The sequence below is a fragment of the Geotrypetes seraphini genome, chromosome 7 (genome assembly GCF_902459505.1).
Source record: "Geotrypetes seraphini chromosome 7, aGeoSer1.1, whole genome shotgun sequence".
Taxonomy (NCBI): domain Eukaryota; kingdom Metazoa; phylum Chordata; class Amphibia; order Gymnophiona; family Dermophiidae; genus Geotrypetes; species Geotrypetes seraphini.
In genome coordinates this window covers 12,372,144-12,392,500 of record NC_047090.1, presented here as the reverse complement: position 1 = coordinate 12,392,500, position 20,357 = coordinate 12,372,144, and the positions used below count along the sequence as shown (strand labels likewise).

General features: G+C 41.4%; 1 protein-coding gene across 1 annotated transcript in view; it reads left to right on the top strand.

Annotated features, from left to right (window-relative positions):
- RFX4 (regulatory factor X4) overlaps positions 1-20,357 on the top strand; it is a 177,776-nt gene that overhangs the window by 36,601 nt on the left and 120,818 nt on the right. Inside the window, 2 exon segments of the mRNA XM_033952801.1 lie at positions 7,586-7,672; positions 14,700-14,763. Coding sequence (XP_033808692.1) covers positions 7,586-7,672; positions 14,700-14,763 — 151 coding nt within the window.

The following is a 20,357-nucleotide window of genomic DNA, read 5'->3' as shown; positions in this document are numbered from 1 at the left end:
CAAAGTTCAAAGAAGTTAAAGTACTAGTGGCAAGAATGGTCTGAACTTGCATTTATCTCCTTATATGTTCTTGTTCCACATTTCCCATCATGTATTCTTTCATTATCTCAGATGAACATAGCAGCTGTTCCTTCACTTACTGGAGTGAGGTTTGAATTAACACATCATCGTCTCTTTGCCACACTGAACTCTCAAAGTGCCCTCAACTCCAATCCCCCCAGACTGTGGCTAAGTACTTCTACAACAAAGGTTCACAAGATCTAAGATCTAAGCTAAAACTTAATTTTATAGACCGGGTCATCAAGCAAAAGGAGCTCGACTAGGTTAACAGTAATGTAATGTTCTCAACCAGGTCACCTCCACGTCTCCTGCCTCCAGTCCATTCTGTCAACCTTCCTTCAACTCCTGACATCTTTTCTGAAATTACTGAAGGGGAAACTGTACATTTTCTTTCCTCCTCCAAACTCACTACCTGTTCCTCTGATCCAATTCCCACTCATCTACTCAGCACCATCTCTACTGCTGTCATCCCTTCTATCTGTTATATCCTCAACCTTTCACTTTCCATTGTAATTATTCCTGATATCTTCAAACATGCCATAGCTACACAACTCCTCAACAAACCCTCACTGGACCCTACCTGTCCTTCCAATTATTGCCCCATCTCTCTCCTCCCTTTCTTATCCAAGCTACTTGAGCGTGCTGTTCACCGCCATTGTCTTGACTTTCATCTCATGCTATTCTTGACCCACTTGAATCAGGCTTTCGCCCTCTGCATTTTATAAAATCTGCCCTTGCTAAAGTCTCCAATGCCAGATCCAAAAGCCTCTAGTCCATCCATATCCTTATTGACCTATCTGCTGCATTTGACACTGTTGACCACCACCTACTTCTTAATATACTGTCCTCACTTGGATTTAAGGGCTCTATTCTTGCCAATAAGAACATAAGAACCGCCATCTCCAGATCAAGTCTGGTGATCCGCACACGCGGAGGCCCAGCCAGGTGTACACCTGGTGTAATTCTAGTCACCCATATCCCTCTATGCCTCTTGTAAGGAGATGTGCATCTAGTTTGCTTTTGAATCCTAGAACGGTGGATTCCGCAACAACCTCCTCCGGGAGAGCATTCCAGGTGTCCACCACCCGCTGCGTGAAGCAGAACTTCCTGATATTTGTCCTGGACTTGTACCCCCTCAGCTTCAGTCCATGTCCTCTCGTCCGTGTCACATCGGACGTTGTAAATAATTTTTTTTTTCTGCTCTATTTTGTCGATTCCTTTCAGTATTTTGAAAGTCTCGATCATATCCCCTCGCAGTCTCCTTTTCTCAAAGGAGAACAATCCCAGTCTCTTAAGTCGTTCTTCGTATTCCAAGTTCTCTACCTTTTATTAGCTTTGTTGCTCATCTCTGCACCCTCTCCAGCAGTTTTATGTCCTTTTTTAAGTTGGGAGACCAATGTTGGACACAGTATTCCAAGTGTGGTCTGACCATTGCTCTGTAAAGCGGCATTATAACTTTCTCCGATCTACTCGTGATTCCTTTCTTTATCATGCCTAACATTTTATTCGCTTTCTTTGCCGCTGCCGCACATTGTGCCGACAGCTTCAGGGTCCTATCTATCAGTACACCCAGGTCCTTTTCTTGTTCTCTCTTACCCAGAGTTGCACCTGACATTCTATACTCATGTTCCTTGTTCTTTCTGCCCAAATGCATTACTGTGCACTTTTCCACATTAACTTCATCTGCCATTTCTCTGCCTGTTTCTCTAACTGACACAAGTCACTCTGGAGTTCCTCGCTATCCTTCTGCGCACTGATTGCCCGGCATAGCTTTGTGTCGTCCGCAAACTTGATGATCTCACTGGATGTTCCTTCTTCTAGGTCATTGATGAAAATATTAAATACGATGGGCCCAAGTACCGAGCCCTGGGGTACACCGCTAGTCACTTTCTCCCAGTCTGAGAACTTCCCATTTATGCCCACTCTCTGATTTCTGTTTTCCAGCCAGTTGCCTATCCATCTTAGTATATCTCCCTTTATTCCATGGCTTTGTAGTTTCCTGAGAAAAACTACCATGTGAGTTCTTATTTAGAGAATGACACGGGGACAAATTTTTCCCCGTCCTTGTGGGAACTCATTTTCCCATATTGTCCCCACAAATTCTTTTCCTGTCCCTGCCCCATTCCTGCAAGTTCCATCCTCATCTGCATAAGCCTCAAACACATAAGTGTTTAAGGATTGTGCAGTTAAGGCAGAGCTTACAGGAATGGGGCGGGATAGGAGGAATGATTATAGAGACATAGAAACATGACTCAGATAAAAACCAAATGGCCCAACCAATCTGCCCATCCGCAGCAACTGCTATCTCATCTTCTCCATATAGACTTTGGCCCCGATTCACTAAAGTCAGCGATCATCGTTAAACCTGTTTTCACCTCCATGCAAATCATTTGCAAGCAAACTTGATAGTGAATCAATCGCTGTTTAAAAATCGACCAGAGAATCAGCCAACAATGAATGAATTGCTATCTTTTGTGAATCTGGACCTTTATACCTGCATTGTGAGGTCATCGAGCATTATAAGCTAAACTCTTAACACTTGGATTGTGAGGTCATAAAGCATTATTGTTATAAGCTTAACACTTGCATTGTGAGGTCATAGAGCTTTATGATTATAGAAACATGACGGCAGATAAAGGCCAAATGGCTCATCCAGTGTGCCCATCTGCAGTACCCACTATCTCTTCCTTTCCCTAAGAGATCCCATGTGCCTGTCCCACGCTTTCAGTTTGTGTTTTTACCTGAAAGGTATGATTGTGAAAAAGGATTGACATCAAGGAAAGACATCCCTATATGATCCCTATATTGACCTGTATGGTCAATATAGTCTGCACTCCAAGGCTTATTATATTTACATTCTTTATAAATGCAATTCTTCTGTCACTGTTAATGACTCTTGATTCTCCTCTCTTTGCTATTGTGTGGTGAGATGTTGTTCCCTGCCATTTTTCTGGAGGGGTCCACTTTTTGCCAATGTATGCAAAGATGTCTCTCTCTGTCATTCTCCAAAAGAGGCCAAACTTTGCTGTTGTTTATTTTTAGTATATTCTGTTAATTCCCCTTTTTTCCCAGAGGGGCCACTCTTTGCTACTGTTGGGTCAGATATCATTCTGTCTTATCCTCCTGAGGGTTCATTCTGTGCTCAATGGTTCAAAAGCTAACCTGGTCCTGGAGGCAACCTAGTCAGGTTTTCAAGATATTCACAATGAATATTCATGAGGGAGATGTGCATGCAGTGGAGGCAGTGTATGCAAATCTCTTTCATGAATATTTATTGTGGATATTCTGAAAACTTGTCTGGCTGGAGTGCCTCCAAAACCAGGTTTGGGAATCACTGCTCTATGCTATTGTTGGGCAAGACGTCACTCTCCGCCATTTTTCCTGAGGGGGGCATTCTTTGCTATTGTGTGGTGAGATGTTCTCATTCTCCGGAGGGGGTCACTCTTTCCTACTGTTTAGTGAGATGTCATTCTCTGTCATTTTCATAGAGATATCTCTGTTTATCATGCTCAGTTGATTTAATTCTTATATTGTCTCCTGGATATCTGAACCCTGTTGGATGTTTGGTCTAATTCATGTTGCCCGAAGTCTGTGATCTCCTGTGTTTTGTTCTTCTCTGTTCTCAGATGTCAAACTGTCCATCAGCCAACTGTAGATGTTCTTTTGTAACCCATTCTGAGCTCATCTGGGAGGATGGGATAGAAACCCAAATAAATAAATGTCAGTCTCCCAGAGAAGCCTCTCTTTTGCCATTACTTGTTGATATGTCTTTCTGTGTTGTTCTTCTTTTTTGCCATTGCTTGGTGAAATGCCACTCGTAGTATAAATTCCACCCAAGCTTCACTTCCAGGGAACAAGAGAATCCACTTATAACTATTCTCGTATTTTCTGAGGTATATCTGAGAACCCTTCCAAAATTTTACTTTGCACTGTTGCTACTGAATGCTATTCTGTCATTCTCCTGGAGGGGCCACACTTTACCTTTGTGTGGTGACACCCCACTCTCTGTCAATTTCCTGGAGGGGCTTCTTGCTGCTAAATTCCCCATTTAGATATTTATTAGTCTGGTAAATGGTCTCTATCGTGGATTATGCATGACGTTTGAGATCTGTAGGCCTATTTTACCAGGTGACTATAGGCACGTTTCCATAGCAATGGTGCCATGGCAACCGCATGAGTAGTGCAGCAGTGCAGCAAGAAGACTTGTGAAGTGGAAATGTTATGAGGCTGTCCTAAAGGCCAGCAGGCAAGCTTAGCTTTGTGAGTAATGATGTATTGCATTGTGTGGCTGGGTCCAGTGCTGAATCCAAAACACTGAGAGGACGAGCTGACCGCTGAGGATTTACAGGGAGAGGATTCAGAGTAAAACATATTTTTACCAGGCTCCTGATTACTATTAGAACAGTGTTTCCACTATAAGCAGGAAGAGTATAACCAAGAGTCAGAAAAAGCACTATGCTATGAACAAGACAGACTGACTCTGTAACAGTATCACAACCCCGGAGGAGGACCCGTTGCACAAAAACTTAGCTCAGAGATATAAAACTCTGAAGAGGGAGAGGTAACCCCCTCTTAGGAAAAGAGTTTATCTTCCAATCATTGCTTCATAATATGTAACAAGCGAGTCCAGCTCAAAGGTATAAAAGGTTCAGCTGTGTATATATCTTAATGATGATGCAATATGCATTCCAAAAGCTTTCAAAGAACAGGTAAATTTTGCATTCAGGTAAGCACTGAAATATTCATATGGATAAGTCTCAAAAAATACTTATCAGGGTCCCGACGGAGATTTTTCAACTGTAGAACGAACCTGCTTTGGAAATTTTTTATAGTTATTAACCTATGGCAGAATTCTATTAGTCGGACGGGGTCTCCTGAAGTAGACACCGAAACGGGGCCGCGTCGGGACCCTGATAAGTATTTTTTGAGACTTATCCATATGAATATTTCAGTGCTTACCTGAATGCAAAATTTACCTGATTTTTGAAAGTATTTGGAATGCATATTGCATCATCATTAAGATATATACACAGCTGAACCTTTTATACCTTTGAGCTGGACTCGTTTGTTACATATTATGAAGCAATGATTGGAAGATAAACTCTTTTCCTAAGAGGGGGTTACCTCTCCCTCTTCAGAGTTTTATATCTCTGAGCTAAGTTTTTGTGCAACGGGTCCTCCTCCGGGGTTGTGATACTGTTACAGAGTCAGTCTGTTCATAATATACTATTAGAACAGGCCAGCATAGTACAAGATACACAAAATATGCCTGGAATGATGGCAGAGGCAGAGGGTGCAACACACACCAGCTAACATGCATTCCCCCAGGACTGGTGCATATAGCACAGTGGTCTCAAACTCAAACCATTTGCAGGGCCACATTTTGGATTTGTAGGTACTTGGAGGGCCTCAGAAAAAATAGTTACTGCCTTTTTAAAGAAATGGCTATTTTTTATGAGGTAAAACTCTTTATAGTTTATAAATCTTTCCTTTTAGCTAAGTCTTAATAATAATATTGTAATTTATAGCTAGAGAAACATATGGATCAAGAAACTGTTTTATTTTACTTTTGTGATTAGGATAAACATACCGAGGGCCTCAAAATAGGACCTGGCGGGCCGCATGTGGCCCCCGGGCCGCGTGTTTGAGATCACTGATATAGCACATTTAAATCATAAGTTAAATTACCAGTCAGGTTCCATCTAATCAGAGCAGACTGGTATTCTGGGCCTGTGGTGAAGCACCTTACGACAGCAGACCAGCTGGGCCCAGTTCACAACAAAAGAAAATGAACCTATTCAGTATAGGAGAAGAGAGAGGAATGGATGGCTTACTTGTACAAACTTCAACAGCACAACATCAATATTAGAGATAGAGGGGCTATCTCAGAGGGCACAAGGTACCAGCATAATCTAGTCTCTTTGCACGGAATATTTATACTCCTCCTTAATCTCCCAGTAGTTGCTGTCCCCCTTTCTCCCCTGAATGTGGAAATGGCAAGGGAAACAGGGCTCTATGACATCTTCAGGAACAGGCCTCCATGCATAGCTAAACAGCAGCCAAATCAGAGGCGTAGCTACCACAGAGCGAAGCTGGCAAAATGCCAAGGTCTGCCCAGTGGTAGGGAGGTACTGCCTAAGCTGAACATTCCCTTCCTCATGCCGAGGTCCAGCACTTCCTCACCACACCGATTCAACTTCCATATGCGACATATAGGCTTGGATGTCCATTTTCTGACTTGGATGTTCTTGCTAAAATAGTATTATACTGTTAGAAATTATTCTGAAGCTTCTGAGGCAGCCATTCTGATGAAGTTCTGGCCAATTTTGGAAGACAGTGAGAAACTTCTTTGCTCAAAGATGTTTGGATGTATATTTTTTTAGATAAATCTCACCTTTTCCATTATTTTTTTTCACATCTAATATAAATGGTTTTAAATTTATAAGTGAACTTTAAAAATTAAAACACAGAAACAGAAATATGATGGCAGATAAAGGCCAAATGGCCCATCTGCAGCATCTACTATCTCCTCCTCTCCCTAAGAAATCCCATGTCCCTGTTCCATACTTTCTTGAATTCAAACACAATCTTTGTTTCCACCACCTCTACCAGGAGACTATTCCAGGCATCTGCCACCCTTTCTGTAAAAAAAGTATTTCCTTAAATTACTCCTGAGCCTATCACCTCTTAACCTCATCCAATGCCCTCTCATTTTGGAGTTTCCTTTCAATTAAAAGAGACTCACCTCATATACATATGCCACATAGGTACAGTATTTAAACATCTCCATCATATTTCCCCTTTCCCGCCTTTCCTCCAAAGTATACAGATTAAGATCTTTAAGGGCCTGTTTTACGAAGCCGCGCTAGCGGCTGCACTGCGGTAACGGCCCCGAAGCCCATAGAGATTTAAAGGACCGTTTCTTCCTCTCTACCTACTATTTTAAGTTCTTGTAAACCGTGTCGAGCTCCATACTCATGGAGATGATGCGGTATATAAACTTAAGGTTTAGATTAGATTAGATTAGACCGTTGCTGTGTGGCTTCGTAAAACACGGGGGTAGGTTTGTCACCATACACCTTATGACAAAGACCACATACCATTTTAGTAGTCTTCTTTGATGGATGCACACCATCCCTGCTCAGCAGCCCATGGTTCCAAGAAGCCAAAACGCTCTTGGAGGGGGCTTTTGACCGATGACTGCGAGTTCACTGTTTTTAAATGTCTTTATGTAAAGTGATAATGACTCTTGAGGTCTGTTTCTCCCCTTTCGATTGCTTGTTTTCTGCCATTTAAGGAGCATATTTTCTGCAGTTATTTTTACTTTGCTGGATCTTTCATGTGCTGTGCTGGTGTTTCGTTCCCCAGCTCACCTATGTTACATTTGCCTGTAACATTTTTGACTTTTCACTTTGAGTTCTGTGTAGTATGTGCAGCAAATGTTAGATGGCCTGGTATAAAGTCATTGTACTGAATATTTGAGAAATGTTAACTCACAGCTTCATACTGTTCTGTCTCTTTACAGAGAGCTGGATAGAAAGGTGCCTTAGTGAGAGTGAAAACAAGCGTTATTCTAGTCATGCTTCTCTGGAGAATGTTTCCAATGACGAAAGTAAGTATTTAATGCTTCTTTTGAAGACATTCTATGTTGGTTATATAGAAACAACGCTATATAACCCAGTGGCGTTATCTTATGATACTGTGATATTTGGTATGGAAATGAGAGCAAAAAGTCAGATTTCTGCTAACAACAATAAATTATTACTAATAATGACTGGGGTTGCCATTCAGCAAATTACATATAATTGGAAGGATTGGAGGAGATAAAATTATAACTTTTGGTGGAATTCTTTATGCCATATCTATAAAATGGAAAGATTTATTGCTTTACAAAGGGGATACTTTAAGAAGTTTCAGGATGTGTGGAAACCATTAACAAAATATTGTAAGGATTAAGTAAAATTATTTCCCTTTTAATTATCAGTTCAGGATATAGGGAGGGTGATATTTTTATTATTACATATATTATATAATAATGGAAGATATGGATGGGAGGGATGGGAAAGGGGAAGGGATAAAAATTTATATAATGTACCAATGATTGTTTATAAGTGATATATTTATTGTTACTGTGAATGAATATATTTTACACTTAATGTAATTTTGAAAATGAATAAAGAATATTAACAAGAAACAATGCCGATCAAAACTGCTGGTGATATATTCTTATTGCACTAAATTCATGTGAGATTAGCTTGCAAAAGCTGTTTGAATTCATCATGTAAGGGCAGAATAAGATAAGGATTATCTCTGGGCACACAATTAAATTGCAGGTTGGAGTAAAATTTACTTGGATGGTCACTATTAGTCCAGGTTTGCATAGATGGTACCACTGTCTTCTGACTCCAAAGCTGAACCTTCCAGGCCATGTGGCTGTTATTTCCTGGGGGGGGGGGAAAAATCATATATATTCCACCTACTGGTACTGGTCTCCAATCTATAAGTCTAGGAGGAAACATAGAAACATGATACAGGATACTGTAAATGATGCTTCCCTACTTGGGTGGCCCATCAGATTATTAAAAGGGTGAACTGGTTCCCTACCACACTGGCCCAGGTTTAAAGGCAGGTCAGTAATGGCATAGTGACTTAGGAAGTCAGGAGGAGGTTTCTCGGATACTGCTGCCTGTGGTTTAAAGTGGGCTTCTTCAGCTTTCTTATAAAAGGAATGACAGGGAAGCATGGCAGAAATCTTAGACTTCTCTGTGCTATCCCCTATAAGCTACACTTCTTGTCTGTTGATAAGTTTAATAACTGGTTTCAATGATCTATTCCTTTCCCTCGGAATAGGAACAGTTTGGGGTAGTGCAGGGTTTGGTTCAGGGTTTACCCTAGTGACAGGCTCTTCCCTGTCACACCACCAAAACCCACCAATATCCTACTATACTGCTATGTAAGTGCCACCTGCAGCCATAAGGGCTTATGTTCCAGCCGCGTTTGAGTCTCCACACACCAGTTTTTCCACATATTCATCATCATAGGACTCTTAGGGACCCCTGAAGAAGACATCTTGTCAAAACGCGGACCGTGTTGGACCCTGTGCCACTAGCCAATTAGGTCCTTTTGATTTGTATGTGGATTTATGTTCTTTATGTGGATTGTTTATTTGGAAATTGGATTTTTATGCATATTTGGAACTTTGATTAAAAAGTCCATCTCGGGATCATCGTCTCTCCACAGCTTATTTGGTTTCTATTGCTGTATGAGACATAAGAATAGCCTTACTGGGTCAGACCAATGGTCCATCAAGCCCAGCAGCCCGTTCTCATGGTGGCCAATCCAGGCCACTAGTACCTGGCCAAAACCCAAAGAGTAGCAACATTCCATACAGAATCCCAAGGAATAGCAAGATTCCGGAATCCCAAAGAGTAGCAACGTTCCATACAGAATCCCAAAGAGTAGCAACATTCCATACAGAATCCCAAGGAATAGCAAGATTCCGGAATCCCAAAGAGTAGCAACGTTCCATACAGAATCCCAAAGAGTAGCAACATTCCAGGGCAAGCAATGGCTTCCCCCATGTCTTAATAACAGACCAGCCACGCTATCCACTTTTACCACAACCTCTGGCAACGCGTTCCAGAGCTGAACTAGTCTCTGAGTGAACAAATATTTCCTCCTATTGGTTTTGCTTATTTATTTCTAAAATTTCTAGACTGCTTACCCCTAAGCGGTTAACAGTAAAACATTCGCAATAGTTCAAGACAGCATGCATGAAAACATTTTCAATTACAGTACAACCAAAAACACTGCACAACAAAGTTTTTGCTTCCTGAACACTGCTGGGTGTTTCTTATAGAATTTTGGGTGCTGATCATGAATATTACATCAAAAATTACCCATCACGTACCATTTCAGAGAAATCTTCAATTTTGTCGTGATTTTTTCTTATATTTGGATGCAAACAATTTTTTCTCCCATAAGTGTCTTATCAACAACGGTTTGTGCCGCCTGGGTATGTCCATGCATAAAATCTAGCCAGGTTGGAAGCTGATTTATGGAAGATGACATCCTGGGCATGTCTGGGCAGGTCTGAACGAGCTTGCGCTGTCTCACCATGCTATAATGGTGGCTTCCATACACCGATCCTGCTCATTTGGTTAATATAGATAGTCCGTGTGTGTATATAGTATCAGTATAGTAAAGTATAGTAGTATAGTAGCTGTAGCAATATAACAGTAAGTAAGCTTGATGCTATAGACGTTTTGGTGTCGGGCAATATGTCTCGTCGGTGTCGTAACAGCCGCGACACATTCTGCTATATCTGTGGGGAATATACACTTACGCCTCAGAGACGTTCGATGACTGCCCTTGTAAAGAAAGCCTATCATCTGTATTTTGGCTGCAAAATAGGTGATCAAGACAAGCAATGGGCGCCTCACATTTGCTGTGCGACATGTGCTGTTAGTCTGAGAGCCTGGCTCAGAGGTACTCGAAAGACGATGCCATTTGCTGTTCCGATGATATGGCGAGAACAGAAAGACCATGTGACGGACTGTTATTTCTGTTTGACTAATGTGTCTGGTTTCTCTGCCAAAAACAAGAAGTCAATTGAATATCCTAATCTGCCTTCAGCAATGAGACCCATGCCACATGATGACAGTCTTCCAGTTCCGAAACCACCAGAGGATTGGACCTTAGACGAACCAGATGAAGAAACTGCAGTGCAGGGTTCTAACAGTGACATTGACCCGGATTTTGAACCATCCTCATCAGGCGATCCACATCTGATAACACAGTCCGAATTGAACGATTTGGTCAGAGATTTGGGTCTGTCAAAAGCAAAAGCTGAGCTGCTAGGTTCGAGACTGCAGGAATGGTGTTTGCTATCACCAGGTACGAAAATTTCTGTGTTTCGAGACCGGCATCATGATATAACCAAATTTTTTGCACAAGTCGACAGTCTCTGTTTCTGTTGTGACATTGAAGGATTGTTCTCGGTCTTTGGTTGTGATCACAACCCGGAAGAGTGGCGTCTTTTCATTGATTCGTCAATGTTAAGCCTGAAAGCTGTTCTGTTGCACAATGGCAACGTTTATCCTTCAGTACCTGTTGGCTATGCAGCACATATGAAAGAAACATATGAGAATATGGAAATGTTACTAAAGTATGTCCAGTATACCAGGTATAACTGGAATATCTGTGGAGACCTCAAAGTCGTTGCTCTGTTACTAGGACTGCAGCTTGGCTATACAAAGTACTGCTGTTTCATCTGCGAATGGGACAGCCGAGACAGAGAGTCGCACTATTCTAGAAAGAACTGGCCACTCCGTAAAAAGTTAGTTCCAGGACAGAAAAATGTAGCACATGAATCGCTTGTTGACCCGACAAAGATATTTTTGCCTCCTCTTCACATTAAACTGGGACTCATGAAGAATTTTGTGAAAGCAATGAACAAGGAAGGGGAAGGTTTTCGTTATTTAAGACAGATGTTCCCAAGAATAACTGATGCCAAGATCAAAGAGGGTATTTTTGTTGGCCCCCAGATCAGACATGTTATGAGTGACAAGCGATTTGAAGATCTGTTAGTTGGGCCGGAAAAAATTGGCTGGAAAGCCTTGAAAGACGTTGTTGACAATTTTCTGGGCAATTACAGAGCCCCAAACTACATTCAGCTGGTAGACAAACTTCTCAAAGCATACAAGAGAATGAAGTGCAATATGTCACTCAAGATTCATTTCCTCCATTCACACTTGGACTTCTTCCCCGCAAATCTCGGTGCTGTGAGTGACGAGCACGGTGAAAGGTTTCATCAAGACATAGCTACGATGGAGAAACGATACCAGGGCAATTGGAATCCGTCAATGCTTGCCGACTATTGTTGGATGCTACAACGTGATGCACCAGACACTGAATATAAAAGAAACTCGGGAGCAAAACACTTTTAATTCTGTTTCATTTAGTCGCTTGTGCGAAACGTAAACTTGACTATATATTTTATTGTCAGTAAACATAAAAATGTCTATTTCTCATAGTTCTTACGTGATGCAGTAAAACCAAAACCATATTTGAGCATACCAAGTTGGTACCTGTCATAATCACCAAAAACTTTTCAGGAATCAAGACTTAACCAAAAAATTGTTGTGCAGTGAAATTAGTGTAACTGCCTTAAAAACTATCTGCACTAAATTAAATCACCATGATCACAATTCGAGATATCCTGGCTAACTCTACAACAAAGATTCAGAAAAAGGCCTCAACATATAGGGCTCTTTTTTACTAAGGTGCGTTAGGGCATTAACATGCGCTGAATTGCCATGCATGCTAGACCTTAATGCCAGCATTGAGCTGGCGTTGGTTCTAGCCGTGTAGCGTGCAGTGTAGCATGCTGTAATATCCTACTTGCGCTAAAAACGCTAGCGTACCTTAGTAAAAGGAGCCCATAGTTTGGTCTTTAACATTTTCCTGAACTTTAACCGATCTGTATTTTCTTTCATAGTTCCCTGCAATTTCATCAAGTATCCCCTAGTCTTTGTCATTTTTGATGGAGTGAAAAATCGATCTACTTGTACCCTATCTACTCCACTCAGAATTTTGTAGACTTCAATCCTATCTCCCCTCAGCCATCTCATTTCCAAGCTGAAGAGCCCTAACTGTTTTAGTCTTTCCTCATACGAGAGGAGTTCCATCCTCTTTACCATCTTGGTCGCTCTTCTTTGAACCTTTTCCAATGCGGCTATATCTTTCTTGAGATAAGAAGACCAGAATTGAATGCAATACTCCAGATGAGGTTGCACCATGGAGCGATACAGAGGCATTATAATATCTTTAGTCTTGTTAACCATCCCTTTTTAAAATAATTTCTAGTATCTTGTTTTTTTTTGGCTGCCACCGCACATTGGGTGGAAGGTTTCATCATATTGTTTACAATGACACCCAGATCACTTTCTTGGGCGCTAACCCCAAGGTGGACCCTAGCATCCGTTAACTGTGATTTGGGTTATTCTTCCCAATATGCATCACTTTGCATTTGTCCACATTAAATTTCATCTGACAGGTGGGTATAGTAGGTTTTGAGGGAGTTTTGGAGGGTTTCATATAAATTATAAGGGGTATATGGTGACCCTTTATGGCACCCTTTATGTGAAGTTCACAGCAGTGCCCTCTAAGGTGCCCCAATGCTGGCCCCTCCCATGTCCAAATGGTCTGGATTTGGACATTTTGAACTTGGATGATTTTGTGGTCACAAATAGCGAATAAAGTTGGACATCCTGGTGGACAAGATGTCTAAGTAGGTGATTTTCCTTTTTAAAAAAATTTTGGATGGTCTGTGGTATTGCTGGTTTTGAAAATAGCAGTTTGTCCATCTCCAACTTTGGATGTCTTACAAGAAAAATCCAAAAGTTGGACTTAGGTGTCCTAATGAAAATGGCCCTCTACATGTGCTGTCAACCTCCTTTTTCTTTATTTCAGCTGGAAAATTGGATAATTCAAGGATTTTCTTTTTCTTAATTTTTTTTAAAGTTTGTAGCATTCATTTATTTATGCTGACTCAATTGATTCACAGTATATTTGTTTTATGGTTATGTAACATTATGTTAATCAGGTTTTCTATTCCTTTACCTATTCAATTCAAGGTCAGATTACATTACAAGAGGTTGGGTCAGTTACCCAGGAAGTTACAATTGACAGATTGACACAGACATTTACTGTAATAGAGTTACTAGTACAGGTAGATCAGTACAGTTAGGTCATGGTTACAAGTACAAGTATCAAGTCACCAATGAGAGTCAACAGCACTAATTGCTCCCCAATACAGATAAGTACCACAAGCAGGTTATAGGTTTTAAAGTATATATAGGGAGGGCAGGGGACTCGTGAAGGCGATGATGGTCCCCTTGTAAACCTCATTGTAGTGACATCACTATTATATGGGTTTCTTGGTCTGAGCACTTCACAAATATATTTTCAACAATGTATTTTGTATAAACATAAATGGTTAACTTTTTAATTGGATCATAGCTGTAATTATCGTCACAGAGTACAAAGAAACTTATCTCTCTAATTTGTAGTCAATACAAGTACAAGTAGGTCATCGTTGGCTCTTCGTTATGTCCCAGGAGCTACATTACACAGTTTAGAAATGGGCTTTTACAATTTCCATTTCAGTTACTTCAGGATTGGCTCCCTGTGTTGGTACAGAAATGCTTTTAAAAGTTTTCTGAACCTGAAATAGTGGTTACAAGATCATCGCGAAAGTGGTAGTTGGTTCCAGCATTTTGCTAATTAATATTGGATGGATAAGGTAATTTGCCTGGTAGACTTTATTTTGTTGCATGCTGGGAATTTTAAGTAGAAAACCAACACAGGGTAAAAATCAAAATAATTATAAAAAAACCAAAACATGCACGCTCAGATGTAAGGCAGTTGGTTCTACAGTGGGGAGTAGACTCATTTATAAGCCCCATTCAGATGGCTAAATTTCATTGAAAGGATACAGAAACAGATCTAAGCAGTCGGTTTGGGTGATATATGGGATGCTTTATCAACATGAAGAGGGGGACATTTGAGCACTGCCAAGATAGAGTTTAAAAGAGTGAATCATTATCTCATGGTTGTTTTATGTTTTTTTTTCTCAGCAGATGAGGAAAAAGAAAATAACAGGGCCTCCAAACCCCATTCCACTCCAGCCACTCTGCAATGGTAAGGCTGCTTCTTGTTTTATTTTCGGAGTACAATGATGGTCAATTAAGATCACAGAATGGACATGCCACAGCTATGCTGTCCAGGGAGGAAGGGAAGATGGTAGGCCCTAACAGTCAGAGCAGCAGTGAGGGTGCAACCCAAGCTTACCATGTGGAGATAAAGGACAACGATGAAGGAGTAAGGAAGTAGCTCAGGTAATGTCTTCTACCCAAATGGAACTCAGAGATTGTGCTTTCTTTTTTTTATCTGCTGTATAAACTTCTCTTATACCAGACTACTGAACTCTTCCAGTTCTTCCATTATCAGTGGTGCAGAGCTGCATTTGGTTGGGTTATTGGAATCAATAATATCTTAATAAGGCTACAAATAGGTCATCTGTTCTGTTTTGTGGTTTGGACTACTCTTTCTGCCTCATTTTTGGACTCTGGATAATGAAGACTAGTTTTCATTCAGTTATTTATTTAAAATTTGGGTGGAGCACAGCCAAATATACAAAAAAAGGAAAGAAAAATACAAAGGCTTTTAAGATTTATTTTTCTGGGAAGTGATGTCTGTCAGTGCAGTCATAGGCTCATCTGGGCCTCTCTATTTACAAAGATATTTCTCAGGCAGCTGATGTTGTTAAACTTTGTGAGATGTATCATGTGCTATTTTCAAGTACCCAAAAAGTAATCTGTGAGAACTAGGCATTTATGCAACCTGGAAATAGCCATTTCAGTTGTCTGTGATTCTTGTAGAGTCGTTGCATTTGGTAATATCCTGGAGGATAATCAAAAGATTTGCTCAGATGACTTTGGAGTTAGTGGTCAAATCATGGCCTTTAAAAATTCACATCCACTTCTCTCCCTCAACTATTTCTCCCAACTATTTATTTATTTATTATTTATTTTTTTTAAAAAATTAGCTGCTCAATTTCTAAAGGGACCAAGACATTTGACAGGATCGCCCCAATCCTATCTATATTAAACTGGGCAATCAAACGAGTGGGAATCGAAAACAGGCAATGTCGAGGTGACAAGGTGTAATAAAGTCTATAAGCTTTTTATTACGTATAACATTGCATACAAAGGACTCAACACAAGCTTCATTTTGTGTGGTAGAAGCTAATTCAAACACATCGTTGTCTTAGAAATAGCTCTTTATTTGTTTTCAAGTGATCTGTTATTGGGAACATCCTAATTTGGACTCCTGATGAATGCGTTCTGCTGATATACAGCTTGTGTTGAGTCCTATGTAGGCAATATTATAATAAAGAGCTTCTAGACTTTATTATACCTTGTCACGTCTACGGGTGACTATTTTCGATTTCCACTTGTTTGATTATGTGGTTGCTCATCGTGGGTAATCCATATCTTCTTTGGTTTCTGTGGACTTCTCTATGTTAAGAACATAACATAAGAAGTTGCCTCCGCTGAGTCAGACCAGAGGTCCATCCTGCCCAGCGGTCCGCTCCCGCGGCGGCCCATCGGGCCTAATTGCCTGAACAGTGTCCATGACTAATTTTGTAACTGCCTCTAATCTTCTAATCCTATCACTATTACCTACCTCTACTCCTATCTGTACCCCTCAATCCCTTTGTCCTCCAGGTACCTGTCCAGACCCTCTTTGAAACCCTGTAGCGTGCTTCTGCTTATCACATCCTCCGGTAGCGCGTTCCATGTACCCACCACCCTCTGAGTGAAAAAGAACTTCCTGGTGTTTGTTCTAAACCTTTCCCCTTTCAATTTCTCTGAGTGCCCCCTTGTACTTGTGGTTCCCCGTCGTTTGAAAAATCTGTCCCTGTCTACTCTTTCTATGTTAAACTGGCTGCCATTAAATATAGTAAATGATGGCGTATAGTCCATCCAGTATCCCCAATAAGGTGGCCAGAGTTGTATCTGCTGATTCGTGCAGGTGATACCCCTCTTTGAAATGTAAAGACTAAATTTTGCTTTGATTCTATCTGCTTTCTATATAGTAATAAAGCTAATACAATTTGATAAGGGAGATGATAATAATAATAACAGCTTATATACCGCAGTACCGTGAAGTTCTATGCGGTTTACAAAAGATTGAGCAAAGGTACAAATTGATTGACTACAAGAGGGTTAGAAGAAAGAGATCATTCTCTACCATTAATTGACCAAAATTGGTTCCAGGAATAGTTGGAAAGAATTTATTTTGGTTACACCAAACAGGTAATAGAGGTTATTAATAGTGTTAATTCAACCTCAAACAATGTGGATGTTTGCCTACAATGCTGAAAGATTTGAAAAAAAAACAAACTTCGTCTACTATGACTCATTTGATAAATAAATAATTGTCAGAGAGAGCAAATCTTGAGAAATTTAAAGCTGTAGTTAGATTTTTGAAAAAGAATGAAAAATTGCATGGGATGAATCTTGAAAATTATCATCCAATATCCTCAATCTTATTCCTAGCTAAAATATTTGGGGGAAAAAAAAAATAGTATAAGATTTCTTGAAAAAAAATACATAATATTCTAGACAAAGTTTTAAACCAAAATACTTTATTGCTCTTCGTTTGTGATAGAAACATAGAAACATAGAAACATAGAAATAGACGGCAGATAAGGGCCAAGGCCCATCAAGTCTGCCCACCCCAGTGATCCTCACTATCTATCTTTGCGGATAGATCCCACATGTCTATCCCATCTGGCCTTAAAATCCGCCACACTGGTGGCCTCAATAACCCGAAGTGGAAGACTATTCCAGCGATCAACCACCCTTTCAGTGAAGAAGAACTTCCTAGTGTCACTGTGCAGTTTCCCGCCCCTGATTTTCCACGAATGCCCCCTTGTTGCCGCGGGACCCTTGAAGAAGAAGATGTCTTCTTCCACCTTGATGCGGCCCGTGAGATATTTGAATGTCTCGATCATGTCTCCCCTCTCTCGACGCTCCTCGAGTGAGTAGAGCTGCAAATTCCCCAACCGCTCCTCGTACGGGAGCTCCCTGAGTCCCGAGACCATCCTGGTGGCCATTCTCTGGACCGACTCCAGTCTCAGCACATCCTTGCGGTAATGCGGCCTCCAGAATTGCACACAGTACTCCAGGTGCGGTCTCACCATGGATCTATATAGTGGCATAATGACTTCAGGTTTACGGCTGATGAAACTCCTGCGTATGCAACCTATGATTTGCCTTGCTTTGGATGAAGCTTGCTCCACTTGGTTTGCCGACTTCATGTCTTCCCTGACAATCACTCCCAAGTCTCTTTCTGCTACAGTTCTTGTCAGGATCTCGCCATTTAGGGTGTAGATCTTGCATGGATTCTGGCTTCCCAGGTGCATGACTTTGCATTTTTTGGCATTGAAACTGAGTTGCCAGGACCTAGACCAGTGCTCCAGCAGAAGTAAGTCATGCACCATATCGTCTGTCATTGCTTTTTTGTCTGTTGTGCTTTTGCTCACTACATTGCACAGTTTGGCATCATCGGCAAACAATGTTATTTTACCTCGAAGCCCTTCTGTCAGGTCTCTTATATAGATGTTGAACAAGATCGGGCCTAGGACGGAGCCCTGTGGCACTCCACTTATCACCTCCGACATCTCGGAGGGAGTGCCATTCACCATCACCCTCTGAAGCCTACCTCCAAGCCAGTTCCCAACCCATTTTGTTAAAGTGTCGCCCAAACCTAAAGAACTCATCTTGTTCAGCAACCTGCGGTGTGGCACGCTATCAAATGCTTTGCTGAAATCCAGATAGACGATGTCCAGGGACTCACCAACATCCAGCTTCCTCGTCACCCAGTCAAAGAAGCCGATCAGGTTGGATTGGCACGATCTCCCCTTAGTAAATCCATGTTGGCGGGGATCCCGCAGATTCTCCTCGTCCATGATCCTATCCATTTGGTGTTTGATTAGGGTTTCCATTAGTTTGCTCACTATTGAAGTGAGACTCACTGGTCTGTAGTTTGCCATATCCACCCTGGAGCCTTTCTTGTGTAGTGGAATGACGTTAGCCGTCTTCCAGTCCATCGGGACGTTACCTGTACTAAGGGAGAGATTAAAGAGCGCGGATAGTGGTTCCGCCAAGACATCTCCCAACTCCCTGAGTACCCTAGGGTGTAGGTTGTCAGGCCCCATTGCCTTGTTGACCTTGATTTTTGACAGCTCGCAGTAGATGCTGCTGGGTGTAAATTTGAAATTACTAAACGGGTCTACTGATTTAATCCTTGTATGTGGTTGAGGGCCGATTCCCGGCACCTCGCGGGTGAAGACTGAACAGAAGTATTCATTTAACAGTTGGGCCTTTTCCGAGTCCGTCTCCACATGGTCTCCGTCTGGTTTTCTGAGTCGTACTATCCCGCCTGAGTTCTTTTTCCTGTCACTAATATACCTGAAGAAGGATTTATCTCCCTTCTGGATATTCTTTGCTAGAGACTCCTCCATGCGGAATTTGGCCTCTCTAACTGCCGCTTTGACGGCTCTTGATTTGGTCAGATAATCTACTCTGGAGTCCTGTGTCCCTGATTGTTTGTAAGAGATGAATGCTTTTTTCTTCTCTTTGATGAGGTCTGAGATCTCCATAGAGAACCACTGTGGCTTGTTGTTCCTACTTCGTTTGCTTACTGATTTAACAGTATCAGAGTGAGTTTTGATCATGGAACAAGATGTTTAATGGTCACCTTGGAGATTATTGCTGCATTTGATACTACTCACCATGGTCTTTTATTAGATTGCGTGAGTTTGATAGGTATTTCTTTAAAAGTATTTCATTGGTTTTCCGTGGTACTGTCCAGCTAAGTGCTACTAACTATGACCAGTTAGCTTCGAACAAGCGATTTTACTGGAGCTGTTTCTGGCTGGTTAAATTGCTTTGAACACCAATCCCTTTATTGATAGAAATTCCATTGTGAAGGCAAAGAGAACAGTGTTGAGGATAAACTACTAGGCAGGAGAAAAAAACAAGTGGAACTGATGATCTTGACATAATAAAATAAAACGACAAATACAGTTAAAACAGGTGAGGTAAAGCTAAAGACAGCAACAAATACACTTAACATAGGAGAAGTATAATTGAGGACAAAAAGAGTAACATTGAATTAAAACCAAAAGAGAAGCCTAGAGAGAAGAGGAACAGAAGACGAAGAAATTTACTTGAAGAATACTATAAATGGCAACCAGGAAAAAAACAAGTCAAATGACCAAAAATAAATTATAGGAACAAATATATCTCTAATATAATAAAACCTTTACCCACGCATGCGTAGTTGAAATGGCGTGATCCCTGCCGCGGCCGTGTTCCATTTGCGGCATGTGTGCGGCAGTGGAGTTTCTGGCGGTTTGATTTGCGGCGTGTAAGAGGAGCCTGCAGCGCCGATTTTCTCCTTTGCCGACATCGCTTCCAGCCTAGGGCAGGGAGGGAGGCTTCAACTCGCTACTCCTGCTTGCTTGGGGCCTTCCTTGCTGCCGGGTCCTGCTCCTGCCTTCGTGTAAAAAGAAAGTAGGTGGGAACCAGCAGCAACGAAGGACCGAAGCAAACAGGAGCAGCGAGTTGCGAATGCTGCACTGCCAACGGCTGTGTGAGACCTGGGAGGAGAGGGGAGGGGCGGATGAGAAACGCTACTGATGGCTGGCCTACTACAGGACA